Source organism: Neomonachus schauinslandi, chromosome 2 (assembly GCF_002201575.2).
Source record: "Neomonachus schauinslandi chromosome 2, ASM220157v2, whole genome shotgun sequence".
Classification (NCBI taxonomy): Eukaryota; Metazoa; Chordata; class Mammalia; order Carnivora; family Phocidae; genus Neomonachus; species Neomonachus schauinslandi.
The window spans coordinates 122,983,589-123,005,365 of record NC_058404.1 but is presented as its reverse complement, the minus strand read 5'-3'; the positions used below and the strand labels follow the sequence as shown (position 1 = coordinate 123,005,365).

The window sequence follows — 21,777 nt, the reverse complement described above, 5'->3', positions numbered from 1 at the left end:
CCACAGAACTCATTAAAACAAAGGACAAAGGACTAAAACAACTGGGGCTACCAGCTTTAACTCTCAACAGTCAGAAAAACCCCAAACAGCCTGACTTGCTCATGTCGCAGCGTTCCTCACTACACAAAAATCTGTTGAGCTCTTACTGTGTCCATCAGGCACCGTGTTGGGATGGAATGAGAAGACAGCTTTGTCCACTGGGGGAGAAGATGAAGACACTAATCTGTTTACATTAAGCAAACAAGTAAGAGTGTTCACCACATAAACAGAGTTACAGGGGTCTGTAGGGAGAGGACACTAAGGCTCCCGCCACAGAGGATACATACGGAAGGGCAGAGGCAAGAGAGAACGGTGGGGAAAAACAGAGAAGACCAGAATGGGGGGTGGGGGGCAGTCTCTTAGACATTTTAATTTTTTATTATGTCATGGAAAACCAAAAGTTTTTATTTTTAGTTTTTTAAGATTTTGGGGGGAGGGAGGTGGTGAGGGAGAAGAGAATCTTTTTTTTTTTTTTTTTAAAGACTGTATCTATTTGTCAGAGAGAGAAAGAGAGAGAGAGGGCACAAGCAGGGGGATTGGCAGAGAGAGAAGCAGGCTCCTCGCTGAGCAGGGAGCCCGATGCGGGGCTCGATCCCAGGACCCTGGGATCATGATCTGAGCCGAGGGCAGACATTTCACCAACTGAGCCACCCAGGCATCCCAAGGGAGAGGAGAATCTTAAGCAGACTCCGTGCTGAGTGTGGAGCCGGTCACAGGCCTTGATCTCAGGACCTTGAGATCACTGCCTGAGCCAAAACCAAGAGTTGGACGCTTAACCTACTGTGCCACCCAGGCGCCCCAAAAACCAAAAGTTTTTAAATAGAAGATTGGAATATTTATGTTTTGTTCTAGAACCAGAACTATGATTAATAGGACACACACACACAGCAGGAGTACGATTAATAGGAAACTGTGGTAAGTTCGTAATGTTGGGAGACAATTCAGGGGCAGCTCATGTTTCTATACTCCTGTGGAGAGATAGCTTTTGTCTCAAACTATCCCTCCAAGGATGTGGATAGAACAAACAGCCTTGTAAGACAGAGGTAATTCCTCCCCAGAGCGAGGGGGGTGGTCAAAAGTTGGCCAAGATTGCTCGTAGATCCCTTTATAAGATTGGGGCTTTCCTAAGTGTTCCTTGGTTGAAGCACAAACCTACTGTACTTGTAGTCACTATCCCCTGTGGGACTGGGGGCATGAGAAACTTACAGCCTGCAGGGCAGGGAGTAACAAAAGTCCTGTGTCTCAGGAGTCCCACACCTCCGCTCTGTGGTGGTGCAAGCTAACTTGTTAGCTCACCAGGACGGAAAAGCTTCAGAATCTTCATAGTTCTTCATGCTTAAACTGGGACTAGATGTTCAGAAAAGGGTGGAGTTTGGAAGTAAAGAGGATTCTGAAGTGTCTGACTTGGGTGACAGTGCAGAGGATGGTGGTGATGTTTGTTAATGGAAAGGAAGAACAAAGGAGGAGAAGCAGATTCCTGTAAGAGAACAGTGAGTGAGCTGGCTTTGATGCACCATGAGGAGACACCCAGTGGCAGGTCCTTATTCCAGCTAAGCCTTGACTATAGAGAGTCCCTCAGCCTGCAGTGTGCCCTTTAGCACTTCCTAAACACACACATTGTTGTGTTACATCAGAGTCCCCAAGAGACACCAAAAATAGCCCCATTTAAAAAAAAAAAAATGGTGTTCCTTACCAAAAACTTTGGTAATTAAATCTCTGGATCTGGAGCTTGGGCATCTGAATTTTTAAAGCTCCAAAAGTAATAAAAGTGATTCTTATCTGCAGCTAGAGTGGAGAAGCATTGGCCTATTAGAACCAAGGGCAGGCAATCACACTTTCTTTCATGTCTCAGAGAGAGCTTGACCTGGCCAACAAAGGGGTCATCATCCTATCCAAGCAGGTGGCCATTTACTGCATCAGTAACCCAGGATCATTATTCAACCTTCATCCTTTTGTGAGGCCACTAAGTTCTGACCCTGGGACCAATTATCACTTGCCAATAAACCACTGTACTCAGAGCAAGCAGACTTCCTGAGCTGCTGCACTCCAGATATGGTCTAAGGCGGACACCTCCCAGAATGGTCAGAGACCTTTCTGCCACCCTAAACTACCTGGAATAATTAGTCTTGACACATCTTCCAGTGATTTCACCTGAATATCCTCATGCTTGCTCAGTCCTACTGGGCACAACCCCAGATACAACCACTGTCCACAGCATTCTGTCCCCCGTCCCCCTGATGGAAAGCTCAGACGTCTGGAGCCTCTTGCTGATGATCTGGAGCCTTCAGCTCCTAGAGGAGGCGAAGGGGGCGACTGCACCCATGAAAGGCACTCAGCCTTTCTCTCCAGCTTTCCATGTGTCCACCCCGTGCCTTACAGCCTTTCATTGTGAGGACCCCTGCCTTCCTCTTGTCTTGCCAAGGGTGGTTTCTCCCCCTCCAGGACACCTGAGGGATAGCTTTCTAGGTCAGCACAAACACTCTTCCTGTTTGAACCGAAAAAAACTCATGAGGAAGGACCTCAATTTCATCTGGCAATCCCACAAGAGTTTTCCTCAGTTTAATGTTTGATCCCCCCTCCCAGCAACATAGCTATTTCAAAAACTGGTTGGTTCCAAAATCCTTCAAGCCTGGATGAAACTCAGAATTCATTAGCAAAATAATATCTCCCAAGGCTTGATTCTCACCCATATTTGCCTTCCCTATTCGATGCTTAAATAAGGTTGGAGGGTTGGGGGAGTGGAGGGGCCCTGGGAGGGTTGAACACAGGCCTAAGCTTATCCAGAGTTGTCTGGGACTTGTCAGGGTCAGTTCATCTTTGAAAAAACCATTGTACAGGGAAGTAGAGATCTATTTTACAGACTAAAAGTCTATCCTTTTGGTGAGCATATACTCTCTACCCAGAAACAAAGTTAATCTCATTGTTCATTGACATGCTAAGAAAAGCAACCTCATGAATATCTAGGTGCTTGAGACCTAGAAGTTAACAATACAGGCCAATTCCATGGAAAAAAAGACAATGTTCAAGGGAATTCAAGTGTTAAGAGTTCTTCAGAAGAGAGTGCTGTGGAGCAGGTCTTGGTGGAGCAGAGAGAGGGTCCCCGAATACTGACAGAACCTCCCTGAGAAAGCCACTTTTTTAGGTGAGGTCGAGGGCATGCATAGGGTTTGGGGAGGAAGGGCAGGGGACCCCTTTCATCCCATGGCGTAGGTACCACTGTCTCCATCTTATACGGGAAGGTGGGAGAGAAAGTCGTGTGGCTAAGGTCCCACCCTGGGCGGTGGCTGAGCTCTAAGCGGCACATACACAGTCTGTGACCTCCTGACTTTACGGCAAATGGGTTTCCTTTTTCCTAAAAGCAACCTGAAGAGTTTTCACTGTATATAGATTGCACAGTATTAAAAACAAGACAATGGGCCCAAAATGGAGACACAAAAGCCAAGACTTACAGTTTTGGCGGCTCCCAGAAATGAAATCTTAAACCAGTCAACCAGGAATTACCTAATCACATAAGTGAGTTAATGTGCCTGACAGACACCGGCCATCCCCTATAGGAAAGTGACCTCCCCACAACCACCCTGCTTTTCGCTAGTATAACCTCCTTGTTCCCACTCTCTTCTGCCGATAGAAGTCTTTCATTTTGTATAGCAACTCAGGGCTCCTTTCTCTGTGCTAGAAAGACGCTGCCTGATTCTTCAACCTGAATCATTGAATAAAGTCAGTAAGATCTTTAAAATTTATTCCGTTGACTTTTGTTTTTGAACAAAAGCATGCTTCAGGCTTCGCGAGTGACCAGCCTCCTACTCACAGTGACTGAGTCATTAAGGCATATGTTCCAATGCCCGGTTTGACTCCAGTTCTTGCCATGGCAGAGTCCAGAAAGGAATCAACATCTCATAAAGGCTTTCTTTTGCCCCGAGTGGAATGAGTAAGCCCTGACTCCATGTATCTGTTTTAATCCTCTCTCTTCCCTCTCTCGCCCTCAAGTTGAGTAGGACCCTCAATACTCATGAGGCTCAGAAGACGGGTGTTGAGAGGCAGCATTAGCAATTGTTCAAGGAAGAGTAATGAAAGCATCAGTAGAAATCAAATTAGGCCTTGAAGCCAGAGTCCTGAGATGGTCTTTCCTAAAGGCATGACGTCCACTTGCGGGCCATTTTCTTGTTCCTGTTCTCACCCTGAGCAGGTGGAGGGGGAGGACAGTGGCTCTGCACTCCTGCCATCTCAGTGGCAAATATCTCCATCACAACAGACCGGGTGGTAACATAACTGGCATTCTAGGATTTTATTAAGTTAACATAAATCCTCATCTGGAACAGATAAAAGACCTGATTTTCTTTTGATTTGGGGTACAAATCCTGACAAAATTAAAAATTTTCATTTGAAAATTTATATGTGGGGGCGCCTGGGGGGCTCAGTCGTTAAGCGTCTGCCTTCGGCTCAGGTCATGATCCCAAGGTCCTGGGATCAAGCCCCGCATCAGGCTCCCTGCTCAGCCAGGAGCCTGCTTCTCCCTCTCCCCTCCCCCTGCTTGTGTTCCCTCTCTCGCTGTGTCTCTCTCTGTCAAATAAATAAATAAAATCTTTAAAAAAAAAAAAAATTTAAATATGAATGATACGGTATTGACTGTGCATAGCTTTAAATAAGGCTTAACTGTAGGTGCCACAAATCAGATGTTTTTAATCCTTTGATACAGTCCTTCCCCTATTAGTAGTCTAACAATGTGCAAAATATAAGAAACGTATAAGAGAAGTGACTGCAACTTTATTTAGTTGGGAAGAGCCTAACTTTCCAATAGTGACGGTTAGTTGGTTATAGTTTACACCAGCATTTCTCAAATTTTGGCCTCAGGATACTTTTACACTTAAAAATGGTTGAAGCCCCAAATAACCCCTGCTTGTGTGGGTTATTTCTATGAGTATTTACTATATTAAAAATTAAAAGGGAGAAATGTTTAAAGCACAAAAATACCAAGTATATGCTCCATTTAGCTGTCAGAGTGAGGGCATCATCACGGCATGCGGTCTCTGAAAATCTCCACTGTGCACTCAGGAAGGATAACAAGGAGGAACGGTCTAAGTTTTACTATGAAATAGTGTTGACATGATGGCCTCTTTGAGAGGAACCCCCCAAAAGTGTCTGGACTTTGGCCTTCATATTGCCTATTTTGAGAACCTCTGGTCTATACAATAGAATACTATGTGACCATAAAAATATTTATTGCATAAAATATTCACTGATCACGAAAATGTTCTATTTTGAAGAAAGCAGACTCTAAAACAGCATAAACAGTACTAAACCATTTAAAACAAAAGAGTCATGGAAAGACACACACTAATTTGTGGGTCTATATGAATATAGACCTTTAGTTGTTAAAAATATAAAATACACAAATATATAAAAATATATATATTTCTTTTTCTGTTTTCCTGTGTTTCCTGCATTGAGGTTTTTCTTTTGTAACCAGAGTAAGATATATTTAACAAATAAACACATATTGCCTATTTACTGTCACCCTGCATTTTCCTTCCCAGACCTGAAAATTCCAACTTAGTAGCTTTAGGAAAGATGTCCTCTAGAAAGGTCAGTGATAAGGCATGAATTTTGCACTGCTGTAAATAGGGCCTACCTGTTGATTGTCCTTGCCTCTCAAAGTGTGGTTTACAGATGACAGCAGTGTCATCTGGGACCTGCTGGAACCAGGCACTCCCTCTCCCCCCACTCAAGAGACCTGCTAAATCAGCCCCAGGTGATTTCAGGTGACCCAGGTGATTCACGTAACATTAAAGTTTGAGAAACCCTGATAGTGCGGTAGGAATGACCTGGGGGGCTTAAAGGTGGGGAGTGGGGCAGGGCTGCAGGGTGGTGTTTTGGGTTGGTTTTTTGTTTTGGTTTAATGCTGTCTGATGTTCCCTGGTGATTCTAGTGTGCATCTATTGCTGAGAACTACTGCTCTCTGGCTTCAACCTGAAAAAGAACAAGACTGTCACCTCCCACCTCCACCTGCTTCAAGGCAACGTCCCCCCTCACCCGCTGCGACATGTTGGTGCTCACCCTGCCAGCTCCCGGGCCACAGAAAGCTCACAGCAACAGTGGCACTGGACAGAGCAAACAGCTGGGTTCCAACACAAGGAGGAAATAAGGCATTTGCTGCTGCCCGGCTGAGCCCTAAGGCCATTTGATCTGTGACGTTTCAGTGACTTCATGGGAGGGCATGGGGTTGTGGCTGCTATTTTATTTGCTTTCCACAAAATACTTAGACAATTCTGGCAAATTTTTGCAATGATTTCTTAAGTATTCTCATCCAAAGCCAGGGGTTTTGTACCCACAGACACTGTCCAGCTTTACCAAAACTCCTACTCTTCATTCAGACACCTCTTCACTCCAGAAGGAGGTAGAGACCGATCACCTCAGTTACCAGCGCCCCTCATTCGGCAGGTTTCTGAGGCCCTGGCACATGCCGGGGACCGGGCCACAGTTCCAGGACTCGGTGTGCTTGACTTTCTCACTGCTCATCAGCACTTCTCCCCACTAATGGGGCCTCCCCACCTCCCCAGCAGCACTCACCTTCTTCCTCATGCCCTGGGATGGCTTCCTCTGCCCCGGCTGGGGGCTCCGGTCAAGCCTGTCTTCCTCCTTGACGCCTTCTTCCGCTGTCTTGTTTTCCTTCTTCCCATCTGGGCCAGGACCACCTTGGAAGAGAGCAGTTTAACTCAGGACGAAGTCTAAATTTTCCACGTGTGGGGTTTTTCTCTCCTCCAGTTTATATCTCCTCAAAAACGTATGCAGAGGGCGCCTGGGTGGCTCAGATGGTTAAGCATCTGCCTTCGGCTCAGGTCATGATCCCGGGGTCCTGGGATGGAGCCCTGCATCGGGCTCCCTGCTCAGCAGGAAGCCTGCTTCTCCCTCTGCCTCTCCCCCTGCTCATGTGCTATCTCCCTGTCTCAAATGAATAAATAAAAAAATCTTAAAAAAAAAAAAAAGTATGCAGAGTGCTTACAGCACAGTGCCTGGAACATAGGGAACTTGGAGTAAATGCCACCTGTCACTTCAAGGGATAGACGACGCATTCCCCCTGGCACCATCTTAGAGCAGGGTGTCCATGAACCAGTGGGCTGATTCCGTCACAAAGTAACAAGAGTTCAAGAAAGCACACATCATGGAAATATAGCTGTTTTATTTACAAGGCTTTAATCACCCTAACAAGTTACATTTAAGATCATTTACTTAAACACAGTCTGCAGGACCACCATTTTCAATCATAGTGTAATAAAACATTCCCTATGTTTAAGAGGTCCCACAAAACACGTTGAGACTAGTTCGTAGGAGCCTAAAGCAGACAGAGCACGCCCCATGCCGTGTTCGGGTGCTCCGCCCGGGGCACAGGCACACTGATTGTCCTCCTGCCGGAAAGCAGACCGCGGAGCAGTCCCACCCCGTCTACCCTGGAAGCCAGCACGAGGCAGTCAAACTCTGTATTTGGTTCCGAGGGCTGCGGTAACAGAGTAGCACAAAGTCGGTGGCTTAAGCCACAGCAATTGTCTCACAGTTCTGGGGTGTCAAAGTCCAAAGGTGTGGGCAGGATTGGTCCCTTCGGGAGGCTCTGAGGGAGCATCCGTTCCGTGCCTCCCTCCTAGCCTCTGCCGGCTTCCTGGCGGTCTTCGGCGTTCCCTGCTCACCCGGCATTCTTCCTCTGTGCGGATCCATGTCCAAATTTCCCCTTTTCAGAAGACCCATCCTACTCCAGTAGGACCTCATCCTAACTAATGACATCTGCCACAACGCTAGCTGCAGATGAGGTCACATTCTGCTGCACTGGCGGTAAGGACTTCGATATATGAATTTTTGGAAGACAGTTCAACCCATAACAAATTCCTCAAACACAAGTTACAGCTGGTGATCCAGACCACCGCAACACCCTACCAGTCTTCTTTCAAATCGAAGTTGCAGATTCTCAGATCCAAGCAAACCCCAGGTGATCCACACAGGTGCTTGTAGAGAAAATACAAGAAATGTCGTGTGCATTGCTTCGGGAGAGTTGCCTGCCTGGCAGATGAGCAGTTTTAGAGAGCCACCGCCTCCTCTATAAACTGTGTCTGAGTCTTGGCCGGAAGGCAGGGCCCAGCTTTGCCCTGCATGCACCCTGCCCCAGGGCCCTATAAAGTCCCCGCAGCAAGGTCAGGACACAGATTCAGGTGAAGGGAGCTAAACACCCTGCTCTCTTGCTTGCCAAAACAAGCTATGTCATTTCCAGGAGTCTGTAAAGGGAATGAAAGCCTTACCCACCCAAAGCACACAAAATACAGCCATATGATCCGCAAGTTTCTCCAAAGCACAAGTACCTCTGAATAGTGATTTCATTCCCGCAGTAACTATTCCAACCCCCGTAAGTCATTTTACATGGTCACCACTAGGGGGCAGGCCACGAAAACGTTCCTGTCAAACCATTTGCTCTGCAGAAGTTAATACATGAAGATAAGCTCCAGATTGAAACGGCGGCCTTCTTCTGCCTACAGCGCAATTACACATTCAATGAAAAGCAACAACATGGGACGCACTTTTTTCTTTGCATGCTGCTTTCTTTTTGGAGTATATTTACACAGTGTGAAACCCATGCACCAACCTCTTCCTTTAGGTTTTCTCTGGTCGGGAGTTCCTAGAAGTAAAGGAGGAAATTGCACTGGCCAGCACAGGTCACAAGGATTTTGGTTTGGGTTCATGGATAGCAGGAGTGGACTAACTCGGGCATCCTGTCATGGGTGCCAAGCTTATAAGAGAACTACTCAGCATGAACAATCCAAAGGAAGCTGTATTTAATTCCCCAGATTAAAGAAGTCCTAAAAATGAGGACTTCTATAATTTTATAAACTCCACCGTTGTCACAAACTCCTCCAAAAAAAGAGAGAAGGCAAAGGTAAGACTAAAGATGGCTTTGGTCCTTGTTCAGAGTATGGCTTCTCTCCTCTGCCCCCTATGCCTGCCCAGACACATCTGCCTTATCTGTTGTCATATAGAGATTTTATCATGTCACCAGAAGGCCAGGAATAGTACGTTTCCAGGCCAACAGTGCATTTTTCCTTCTCAAAGACTAGGCCTCTCACTGCTAAGAGGGCAGCACCCGGAAGCAGCCCCATGCCCTCCCCGGAGAGAGCCGGCCATGAACCCCCACTGGCCAGGGTTTATGGAGAGGTTTCCGGTTCTTCCTTGGAGGTCTAAACAGGATTTCCCTAGAGAAAGAGGGCTTCACCGAATAAATGACAGATGGAGCTGCGGAGGGCCAGCCAGGTCACTGGGCTCTGGCTCCTCATTGTTCAGCCCACCGGCTTCCCAGGGCTCCTGTCCAAGCAAGCTTTCCAGAAACCGACAGAGATGGACTCCACAGAAGTGCCATGCGCGCACGCACGCGCACACGCACACACCGGCGTGAATGAGAAAACCTTCTGCACCATAAGAAAAGGCCAACAGACACTGTTCAGAATCCCCTTGAGAGGAGGAGGACTGTAGCAGGAAGGAGGAAAAAAGTAAAGGGACTTCTCTTTTAAGTGCTTCATGATGCAAAATTCTTCTTTAATTCCCATGTTCATTTTTAAAAACCGTATTAGGTATTTTTAAATCATGGAGGCAATGATGTTTGTCGTAACCAAACAATAGAGATAAAGAGAAACTTAATAACCATCCTCCAAAGTCTACTTTCTAAACAGGGAAGAAACTTCCTGTAAGTTTTGAGTTTTGTCAACAAAGCATCCTTTTACTTCTGAGCTGGAATTTTTCTTTGTTGGCTTGGTTTGCTGTGAGCAAGGAGGGCCAATTTCCTCACATAGGCAGATAATCTCTATAGCACAGCTAGGAAACCTCACTAGGTATTGTTTATCTCCAATTGCCGCTGATCAATTTCTTTAAAGTCAAAATAACATTTTGGTCTCAAATATCCAGGGAAATGAGGTAAAATGTTTCTCAAACAAGTGTTGGGACATACTTGGGTCTGAGACTACTGTATGAACCTTAAAATTTTGTTTTCATTTGATCTTTGAAAAAAGTCTTTAATAGTTTTATAAAGTCTTTCTACAGTGGTAATTCAAAAGGAAAGGACATTTATGTTGGCTCTTCTCAAATGGGTTTTTAAGATTCTTGTTCTCAGGGACTACTAGAAATTATTAGAAAAAATGTTGTGAATATTACCAAAATAATGGGTCCTGAATCTCATTGTGTATTAAATTTTTTAATGGGAACTTCTTAAAAACATAGGCTCTGGCTCCCCCACTCCAAAACCTCGATGGGCAAGGCTGGATCACCCGTATCCTACATGGTCCCCAGGTGATCGCGACCATCAGACAGTGACCTCAGGGACAGAGATTTCTGATATACCCAGCTCTCTATCTGCATCCAGCAGCACAAAGGGACCCTTCCCTCCCAAACGCCCAAAGGTTCCTTTCCCCCTTAGAGAACTGATCAGAGCAATGCTTCTCAAACTGTGCCTCCAAGACACATAGCAACAGCATCACCTGGGAACTTGTCCAGAAAGGCACATTCTCACGCCCCACCCCAGACCAACTAAGTCAGAAATTCTGGGGATGGGGCAAACACAGTAATCGGTTTCAACAAGCCCTCCATTTGATTCCGATGCATGCTAAAGTCTGAGAACCACTGGATTAGAGAATTTTGCGATTCCAAGACAGGTAATGAAGAAAGACATAACTCCATGTAAGGTAGAACCAGTTTATTAATGACAGCCTTAATTACAACCACTCTCAAGTGTAAAAAATAAAGGGTGATTAATTAAAATTTAGAACTCACTTGGACTTGCTGTTTGGCCTTTCACTGGATGTGCCAAAGGGAGGGAATCTTGCCTGATTCTCAATCAACTGGTCAGATGGAGTTCACTGGAGAATGAGGTAATAAAAAAGGAGACAAGAGTGCCAACTGCAGGGCTCAAGTCTTCTCCATGTTGGAATGACATTACAACATGGAGACAGAATGACAACTTCACGGGGGCAGAGATGACATAAAATCATCCTACAGCCGGAATATGGAACGAACATCTCTAACCATACAGAGACACAAAAACACACATGCAGTCATACATACACCCGCACTCTGCAGATAATTTTCAAAGAATCTTTGTCCCTTCTCTGAGCAGATTGACACGTTCATCAGCTGCAGTGATGCAACATGGGGCTAAAATAGAAAACCTTGCTAAGTCTCCACAAAGCATGCTCGCTGGCCGCCCAGTTTTGTGTTGGCAAGTGGGTCATCACCACAAAATACACCTGTGATTTTCCCAGCATTCCACAGGCTAATATCTGCTCCCCAGGAGAGGGACATCCTGGTAGAAACCAGCTGGATTCAAATCTGGGGGCAAAATTCATCCCTCCCCACGTTAGTGGGGACAGGCGTGAGTGGCAGCACCTGGAAGTGGTGCCCCCACCTTGGGTCGCAGAACACTTGCCCCCCCATCGATGCGCTTCCTTCCAAAGTATTTGTGCTTTGTTACCATCCTGCTGGTTAGTCTGCACTATGAGAACAGAAGGAGCTCTGGCCATGCACTTTTGTTTTTTTGTTTTTGTTTTTTTTTTTTTTAAATAAAAGCAAACTAAAACCAGAATGAGAAGAAAAAAAAAAAAAACCAAACCCAGAAGTTTTCTGATTGTATTAACACTGTTTCAGAATTAGATTCAATTCCATTCCAAGAGAAGGGGGCGGAGGGTGCTGCAGACCAGGCCCCGAAGACTGACAGGGTAAAGGCATTGTTGAGTCCATGAAAGCATTTGCAACGGCTCGGCGGGCCAGTCCCTTCCCAGCCAGGGAGGACACGCCACACCTCTCACAGCAGTGAACCCAAGAAATAAATGCGGACCAAGTAACATTTGTAAATGCTTGTAGGAAAGCTGGCAGGAAAAGGAGCTGGTAGAGTCGGATTCACAGATCATGCAGGGAGAGTATACCAAAAAAATTAATATTCAAGTGGAGTAAAAAAACACTTTAAGAGAAACTGTATCCTAGCTCTCACTTTTGGGAGACCAAAACAAAAACACACAAAAAAGCAGAACAATACCCAGAATATTCCAGTTTCCAAAGAATCCAACAACTAATTTGATGGGCTGAGGTGAGGGGTATTAATTAATACCTCTTCATTAACCTCATGTTCTCCTTGAATTTCATTGATACATACAGCTCAGGCCTACTTAGAACAACAATCTGTCCTGCTAAAATTCAGCATCGTGAAGTGTTCCAATGCCCTTACTCCAGGCACATGGAATACACAATTCCTCTTGAAAAAGACACTCCAGGAGAGACCAGGCGTGCCCACCCACATGACTTGTTGAATGCAATCACAACATCTGAACCCAAAGACAAGCTGTTTTCTTCTTGGGGTGATAGTTGTAACAGGTCCCTGAAATGCACAGTGAAGGGATGCCAAAACAGAAACAAAAACAAAAAAACACAAAAACCACAGCCCTCCCAGGTAAGGGGTTGAGTTTTAGAAAAGATGCACTTCTTTAGGCCACAGACCAGAAAGTCCCTTCAAGGTGTGACGAAGAGCAAAAACCGCCTCTCCCAGCCCTCCGATCACGGAAGGAGAGAACAAGACTGTGTGTTCCACAGATTCAAGTACATCTGGGTCCCTCACCCTCCCTTTTTTTCTTTTTTGGTAAGTATCCAACCAACCATAAATTCATGGCTACAGTAGAGATTCACGGCGCAACGACTTTCATACTGGTTATCTTTTTAATTCTGTCAGTGAGCAGCATTTCCCAGTTGTACCCGCCCAAAACCAAGTTCTTGGCAGTTCCATCACGTGGGATTGCAGCGTGGATTCAGTTGGGCACGCTGGAGGGTCAGGAAGGCTGGGTCTGTCCAGTGTCTTACAGCAGTGATGCGGGGCTCTACCAGCTAGCCCTGACAGCTTCAATATCACTAACCAAATTCTGAGCCAAGCAGATCCCAAAAATCTGAGAAAGGAAGGAAAAGAGAGTCAGTGAAACTCAACTTCAGTAGGCTACTTCCTGGCCAGTGAATCCCCTTTTCCTTATCTCTGATTTTTTAAATTGACAAATAATTCATATACTATAAAATACGTCCTTTTCAAGTCTATACTTTAGTGATTTTTAGTATGCGTGCAAGGATGTGCAACTATCAACACTATCTAATTCCAGAACATTTCATAATGCTGAAAAGAAACTCTGTACCCATTAGCAGGCATTCCCGTTCCCCCATCCTTGGCAACCACTAATCTACTTTCAATCTCTAGGATTTGCCTATTTTGGACATTTCATATAAGTAGAGTCATATAATATGTGGTCTCTTGGGGTCACACAGCAAAATGTTTTCAAGTTTCATCCATACAGTAGCATGTACCAATAGTTCAATCCTTTCGGTGGCTTGAATAATATTCCACTAGATGGATAAACCCCACATTTTGTTTATCCTTCATCAGCTGATGGACATTTACACTATTTCCACTTTTTGGCTATTATGAATAGTGCTGCTGTGAATGTCCGTGTACAACTTTTTGGTAAACAGATTTGCAATTCTTTTGGGAGTGGAACTGCTGGGTCTTATGTGAACTCCATTTAAGTCTGAGGAAGCGCCAAATTCTTTTCCACAGTGACTATGGTTTTCACTCCCTTTAGGAATGTATGAGAGTTCCCATTTCTCCACAGTCTTGCCAACATTTGTTATTGTCTTCCTTTTTAATTACATCCATCCTAGTATGTGTGAAGTGTGGTTTTGCTTTGAATTGCTCTAACATCTAATGATGAGCATCTTTTCATGAGCTTATTGGCTATTTGTACTTTCTTTGAAGATACATCTGATTCAAATTCTTTGGCCATCTTTAAATTGAGTTTGTCTTTTTATTGTTGAGTCGTTCTTTATATACTCTAGACACCAAACCCCCTATCAGACATAATGATTTGCAAATATTTTCTCTCATTTTGTGGACTTTTTCTTAATAGTATCCTTTTCAGCACAGAAGTTTCAATTTTGATGAAATCCAACTTACCTACCCCATTTGGTTGCTTGTGTTCTTGGTATCATATGTAAGAAAATGCTGCCTAATCCAAGGCCACAAAGATTTACATGTACACAGTCTTTGAAGAGTTTTTTATAGCTTTAGCTCTTAAGTTTAGGTCTTTGATCTATTTGGAGTTAATTTTTTATATATGGTGTGAGGTAGGGGTCCAAATTCATTCTTTTGCCTACAGATATCCAGTTGGTCCAGCACCATTTGTTGAAAAGACTATTCTTTCCCTATTGACTGGTCTTAGTTCCCTTGTCAAAAATCAACTGACCTTAGGGGTAGGGCTTATTTCTGACTCTCAGTTCTATTCCACTGATCTATATGCTCAACCTTATGTACTACCTTGATCACTGCAGCTTTGTAGTAAGTCTGTAACTGGAAAGTGTGAATTCTCCAACTTTGCTCTTTTTCAAGTTTGTTTTGCTATTCTGGGTCTGCTGCATTTCCACATGAATTTTAGGATGGGCCTTGTCCATTTTTGCAAAAAAAAAAAGGCAGTTGTAATTTTGATAGGGATTGCATTGAACCTGTAGATCAATTTGAGGAGTACTGCCACCTTAACAATATTAAGTCTTCCGATCTATGAATATGGAATGGCTTTCCATTTCTTTAAGTCTTCTTTAATTTCTTTCAACCACTGTGCCCCATTCGTGACCTTCTAAGAAAAGTATTATATATCCCCAAGATAAAAAGCCCAGCTCTTGGGGCTGCTTAGGAGGAAAAGTGGGTGCTTCCTTCCCTCACACTTTGACAAGGTGGTCCAGAGAGAGAAAGGGACACAGGATGACTGTCTAAAAAAGTCTTAATCTTGCCACTGGGATCTCCTTCTGACCATCCCTGCCTCCCCCAACTGTCACAAGGCAGTGATTACTTGGCCCATGGGAACACTGGAATGTCAGTAGCCAATTGCTGACCCAATCAATTTCTCCATTATGAAAAGGAAAAAAAAGATTTCCTAAAGTATTTCAGGATAGTAGCATCTAAAATCAGGGCTTTAAATAAAATACAAACCAAATAGCTTAGGTCTGTTCCCCAGCCCTTTGATGTGTCTTAAAAACTGTGACATTAAGGTGATTCAGCAGAGCTCCTGTCATGGGGAGGGCTCTCCCAGGGCATCATTTCCCTGTGACATCCATCAAGGAGGCTTGTCTTACCTGTAGCAATGCAATGCCTATGAAAATACCAGCCACGATGGTTAAATTGTCCTGCAACCACTTCTCAAACTGGGGCACACAGCCTTTCGTATAGATTACAATCTGCTGGTCAACTTCCTTCACAAGGGAAGAGGAGAGCACAGCGTCACCATGCAAGTTCAAAAGCTCCTGCAACACCCTTTGTGCTAAGTGACAAGATGAGACTCCACTTACTGGTTTTTGCCTGGCATCATAGCCACACTGAGTGTTGATGACATCTTCCTGGTAGAGAAAGGAAACGGAAAGGTGAAAATCACTCAACAGACAGGAAACCCGCCTAAGACTTAGCAGAAGAGTCCGGTTAAGTGTCGTTAATCGAAGGCGTACTTGGGCATGCAGATGTCCTAGGTACCAGGTTAAATAAACACTCTGATACATTATCCAAAGTAATTATTATAACAATCCTCAGAAGTAGGTATTAAAATATGCCCTCTTTTTCAGAAGAAGAAAACTGAGGCTCAGAATATATAAGGATAGCAAGTGCGTTACTGACCACCTCAGGAAGCTTACAGGGGTTAGAAAACGGAGACACAGTTAAAACCACGGGGAAAGAGGACAATGACTATCTTCATTTATGCTCTTTTGGGGGAACTTCTACTTTTTAATCTATATACTTCTGTATCATTTAAATGGTTTTTCAATGAGAATGCATTACTTTAATAATTAAAAAACAAAACAATGCCCCAACAACATATCACATGGACAGATACCCTGACGTCTCACAGGCCCTATCAAGAAACATGGGTTCTCCTGCTTTAGGTTTATTTTCCCCCTGTGCAGGGTATGGGGTGGATTTTATTAGCTTGGCTTTTGTGGAATGAGAAATCTATACCCAGAGTATCCGTAGTTGAAAGGGGAGGCATAATGCCTTCTGACACTCTCCATGATTCTTCTGATGGAATGTTAACACAGGGCAGGAGCGGGAGACAGAACAGTTTGTACCTGCTGGCCAGGGCAAGGCCACCTAAGTAGACACCCAGGTCTCTGTGCTGGGCACTCTCCTGCCTGTCAGCCCTCCTCAGAGGAAAGCAAAACATGAGCCAGTGGGAGAGGTGGGCTTCCAGCAACGTCTCAGAGCAGAGGCGCCCAGTCCTTTCTGATTCTCAGTCGTCTGAAAGAGCCCAGAGACCCCTCTGAAGCCCTCAGGGAACTACCTGCTCCACATTGAGACCTTGGCCCCTTTTAAAGAGCCCCACGTGCTCCACCTTGCATGGGGAAATGGCCACTGAACTCATTAGCACCCACTGGGCTCCGCTTGATTTCAAGAAGGGTGGTCTGGGGTAGGCTGCATGGACTGATGGCCTGGGAGACCGAAGAATGTGGAATAGACACGTGCAGAAGCAGTCTCCCACTTGTTCTAATGCTCACTCCCGGCTTTTAACTTATAACAAGGCACTTAGCATTTTAGGTCACCCTACATACCAGTCACATGATGTGACCCAAAACACAACCAAACCCACGGTGAAAGGGTTATGAGCATGTTTAACGCCTTTTCTTTTCTTAAATAAAACGCAAACAGCACTTATCATCATTACAACCGAGAGCCCAGGCAGCTGCGGGCTTCCTCCCTAGTAGACTGGCCCTATCTTGCCTCAGACTCTTGTCCTACCCCTAAGATTCCCCCCAGAACCAAGTCAGGAGGCACAGGGTCACTGACCCCCCCAGGCAATACAGAGCACTCTCGCCAAAGCCCGTCCCTCTTCTAAGGAAGGAGTAACAGGCACTCCAGGCAGGCTTCCTGGTCTAAAGCTCAGCTCCACCACTTGCTAGCAATGTGAGCTTGGGAAAGGTACTTAACCTCCATGGGCCTGTGTTTCACCCAAAGAGGGCAGATGGTGGTGATACTGCTGGTAGGAATGTTCTGAATTTTATCGAGCCAGCTCACAAGAAGGCTGAGAATAAGAACCAGCGTGTGCTGCTAAATTCATGTCAGCGATGATTACGCCTACTGGGAAGATCTGAGCACCCTGCCCTCTTTAGGAGCTACAGTGAGGAATACGCAGGTAAGAGGTTTCACGAAAAAAAAAAAAAAATCACTCTGCTCATCGCCCCCCGCCCCCCCCCACCCCCGCCTGCAGTCTGCGGGCGTTCACTTACTGCGGGATCTTTAGTGCAGCAGGAGAATGGCACGCCGCACCGCTCTCGACTTGCGTTGGAATCTGTGCAATTGAAGTAAATATTTAGGTTCCAATCATCAGCTCCAAAAGCCCCACAGCACTGCCACTGGAGCAAACAGGAGAGAATTAGAACATCTTGGCCTGGAGGCGACCAGGCGCCTACACTCACGACCGCCAAACGACCACCACCCAGCTTCAGCCAGCTCTAAGCCTCCCTCCTGTCCCAGAATTTGTATCAAACCAAGCTAAACCTAAAGGGGCCCTAGAGAAGCTTCCAAGGTGACTAAGGCTCAAGATTTGTAAGGATGTGCTAGCATCTGATTTAAGTAACTGATGAGACCCACAGTGTTAAGTGTTGGAAGAGCAGACAGGGCAGGAGTCGTACAGCAAAGCAAGGTCTGCTTGGCGTGGGTGCATGGAGGAACATTCTAGAAGGGTAAACAAGACACTAAACCATGGTAGTATCTGAAGGAGGCAACTGGGGGTTGTGGGTGGGAGAGCTAGAGGCTTACTTTTTTAAAAATTGTGGTCTCTGCAGCCTTAATGGTTATGTAAAAATCCGTTTTATCGAGGTATAATCGACATACAATAAACTGCACATATTTAAAGGGTACAATCTTATAAGATTTGACATATGTATACATTGTGAAACCATCATCACAACCAAGATAGTGAACATACTCATTACCTGCCAAAGTTTTAAAGGCTTACTTTTTTTTGTATATCTGTTACTACTCTGAACTTTTAAGAACATGCATTTACATTTTCAACTTTAAAAAAATTCCATCATCTAATTAAAATATATATAAAATCAGCTGTTGAAGTCAATGAGTCTCAAAAGGGCCTGGTTCAAGGACTGGCTGGCTGCTCCAGAGGCCCCTTTGTCACTCCCCTACCAGCTCTACTCTCTGAGTTAAGTAAACATCAAGCCATCAAGCCCTGACCACGTTCAGGCTTTCAGGACCAAGAGCTACTTCACAACATTACACTCCATGACAGAAAAACAAAATCACATGAAATAACAGTATTTCCATATAAAGCAGACAGCATTTCAAGAGAACGTGTATACGCATGTTCTTCCAACTCATCTGGTCCTCCAAGGGCTTGGCTTGAGCATCTCGAGGTCTGCCTACAAAGCTTCATCAGATCTGCCACGCAAACTAGTCAGCAAGAATACCTGGCAAGGTGTGAGCCTGCATCCATTATGACCTAACAAGACAGTGAGGTCTGCTGAGGAGATGGAGCAGGGCTTAATTTCACACCTGAGGTGCAGCTCACTCTGGGCCAGTCACGGATGCTACTGAACCAAAGCAACTCAATTCCGCTCACTTCTGAGTACCTAACGAAGGAGTGTGGTCTCCCATAGGGCAAGTGCCGATGCAGCCGTCTCCTCCTTTATCAAAGCGGACCCCCAGCTCCCTCTGCAAAGCCGTCCAACCAAGAGACAGCCATTGGTCCACTGGGCTTCTGTTTGCCCTCCAGTCCTGCCACAGACATTTAGGTCACAGACACTGCTGTCCAATCTCTGAGGGCATGCAAATAAAGACCTGAACACCCAAGGACAGTAACACCTTCAGCCTCATATAAAACCACGTACATCTTATTAGAGTGTCCTAATATTCGCATGAGTTCAACAGTAGCTGCTATTATTTCTACTTTACTATTTGGGGAAACAGGTCAAGGTTCCGTTAGCCCACGGTCACTTAGCTAATTAGAGTCTGGCACTAGATCTGTATTTCTGACCCCGTTTATACCATTTTCCATTTTGAGTCAAATGGGGCATCTGCGACTTCATTTGCATGACAGGGGACATCACCTAGTAATGTTCAGAAACCTGGGGGCGCGGGGGAGGTGGCTCTGCCGAGCAGATTCTTCACGTGTTAGAAGCCGCACCGGGGCTTAGAAGTTGCTCAACTTTTGGTCGCGTGGAACTGCGTGTGCTCTAATATTTGGATAGGTATATTTTAGGAACTTTGTGGACAAATATTCTATTGCTAAGTGTAGGAGCCGTGAAGGGTGGAGGATGGCCAAAAAGGGGGCAAGGAGCAAGAAAGAATCCACATTGGACACTACATAACACATTACACCTACAGCAAAACAAAATTCTGCAGATGTCAATTGGAAACAGCATGTGTGCTTATAATCTTGCTGCTCAAGAGGTTTTCTTTATCCCTCAGACTTAGTAGAAATTGAGATGAGTGAAAATAGGGCATTTCCTATGGAAGTCATAAAGCAGGTTAGAAAATAATGAATACACAACTAAACCAACCAAAAAAACCCATGTGGCAAAGTCAGAGGGAGGTTCCAGCTGGCGCAGACAGAAGCCAGGAGTAACGTTCATTCCTCGAGAAGGCTTTCAACTTAAAAATAAACCAAATTTAAACTTACATATTCCTGCGTGAAGTCTATGAGGTTCTGCAAATCAATGTCATCTCTGTACGCTCTGATGTTGTTGTTTATAAAGAAATACAGCTGGTCTTTGATCCAGTCTTTGAAAACAAATGCCAGAACCCCAGCAGTGAGCTCCAGGAAGAAAATAATTCCCAGGAACACAGAAAACTAAGACAAAAGACACAAAGAGAACAGTTAAAGGGGCTATTTTGATCATATATAGTTATAAATGGTCCCTTCTAAAAAGGCTTGTAATTACATTGGGTTGTTACACATGTCCAAAGCAGATAATCTTCAGTTTCTTAAGATTCATTAACAGAATATTACACTCCAAGAAAGGATTTTTAAAAATCGTTCATAATCACATTTTAAGGGCTCTGGTTGTCCATTTGGTAATTAAACAACAAAGCCTATAAGCAAACATGGATAAAAGGAATTTCTCATTAGACCCACATTAAGGCCTAATGACTGTCTCCAGATTCATGCACCGCCAGACTCTTGAAAAATGACCCGCCCCTACCTCTAGTAAGCTCTTGTAATGTTGAAAGATAAGCTAACCCAGTACTTTAAGATCGACTGTCATTTGTTACTATGGCCTTGATTCTGTATGCAATACATTCCTTTTTTTTGGATTTAGACACTGCTTTAAATCCCCTTTGCAACCACTTTATGGGGTAAAATGGCAGATGTGTTCATCTTAGACAAAGCGGTCAAAGAGGAAGTTTGTGTGTGTTGGGGGCGGGGGTGACTAGGACATGAAAATCATTTCCCATCATGAAAACTGGGTTGAAAGTTTTCTTAGGAACACTAGCTGTGCTCACCCTTCTTTGTAAATACCAGTCTCGGAAGATTTTAAATAACATCAACCCGCAGCCAAAGGCAGACTTCTGGCTGACGTGGACAAGAATTTACACAGGAAGGCTGGGGGCCACAGGTAACGTGGTGACTGCCCATAAATCTGGAGATATCTCCCTTTCATCTTGAAGACTCAGAAGAGCCTCATCTCAGTCATACCAACGTACTGCTCACGCCCACGGTTCCTTCCACTTCCTCTCACCCCCACACTCTTACGCCTTCCCAACTGTTTTGCTGAGACAGATTATGAGAAATGAGGCTGTGAAGGACCAGGCCAGCTTCTGGTGACAGGACAGAAAGGGAGACGCTGGGGCCACGGGTGCGCAGCAGAGCCCATGGAGGCTATAGGACTCGACTGGCTGAGGAGGCAGAGGGGCCTGAAGCTGTCTCTCTGCTCAGCAAGCAGACATCCAGCAGCCAAGCGAGAGAAAAATGTGCTGGAGGAGTGGTGCAAAGGAGACTGCAGAGTTACTTATTAAAACAAGAAGATGTTAATTCCTCCAGCAAACATCTGAAGGACCCATAACAGATCAGGTCCTGGATTTGGTGGGCTTGGCAGAAGCAAGGATGGGTAAAATATAATCCTGCCTCCAAAGACCCCACGGTCTTATGTGCTGTGGGGGTGGGGCTTGGGGGAGGGCAGTGGGGTGGAGCCATTTCACATCAGATTTCCATATATCTGCCAGTGTTTATCCAGCGCACCAAGTGCCATTCTGGGAGGGTGGGCATGAGGGGAGGGGTGGAAGAAAGAAATAAGTGCCTGGCAAAGTCTAGGACTCCAAGGTTTGGGCTCTAATTCTAGACCCTCTAGAGCTCAGCCCTTCAGGTTCCAGAGACCTCCTCCTGGTTATCTCTCCTTGGTGAATTCAGTAGAAAGAGGATTTAAACTATCATCAGCGGTACCAATAATTTCAAAGTAAGATTTCCTCAATCTAGAAAAAAGGACAGGGGAAAAAAAGATCACTTTTACTCAATGCCTACCCCCCAGTATAAAACAACTCCCCTCCCTTTATTAGGTACAGAAATACAAAAGTTATCATGCTATACAAATGAGAAAAATCATAGCTAGCTCACATGCATGTGCACCCAAAATACCACCACAGAAGTCATGCGTGATTTCAATTCGATTTTTTTTCTCGCCACCATAAAGGTTAGGCAAGTT

The 21,777-nt window shown here is 45.0% G+C and overlaps 1 protein-coding gene across 1 annotated transcript in view; it reads right to left on the bottom strand.

Moving 5' to 3' along the window:
• Positions 1-12,923: 12,923 nt before the first annotated feature.
• TSPAN5 (tetraspanin 5) overlaps positions 12,924-21,777 on the bottom strand; it is a 170,201-nt gene continuing 161,347 nt past the window's right edge. The window contains exons 4-8 of the mRNA XM_021680389.1: positions 19,758-19,928; positions 17,350-17,475; positions 15,427-15,474; positions 15,214-15,330; positions 12,924-12,989 (exon numbers count right to left, since the gene is read on the bottom strand). Coding sequence (XP_021536064.1) covers positions 12,924-12,989; positions 15,214-15,330; positions 15,427-15,474; positions 17,350-17,475; positions 19,758-19,928 — 528 coding nt within the window. The remainder of the gene's footprint in view (positions 12,990-15,213; positions 15,331-15,426; positions 15,475-17,349; positions 17,476-19,757; positions 19,929-21,777) is intronic.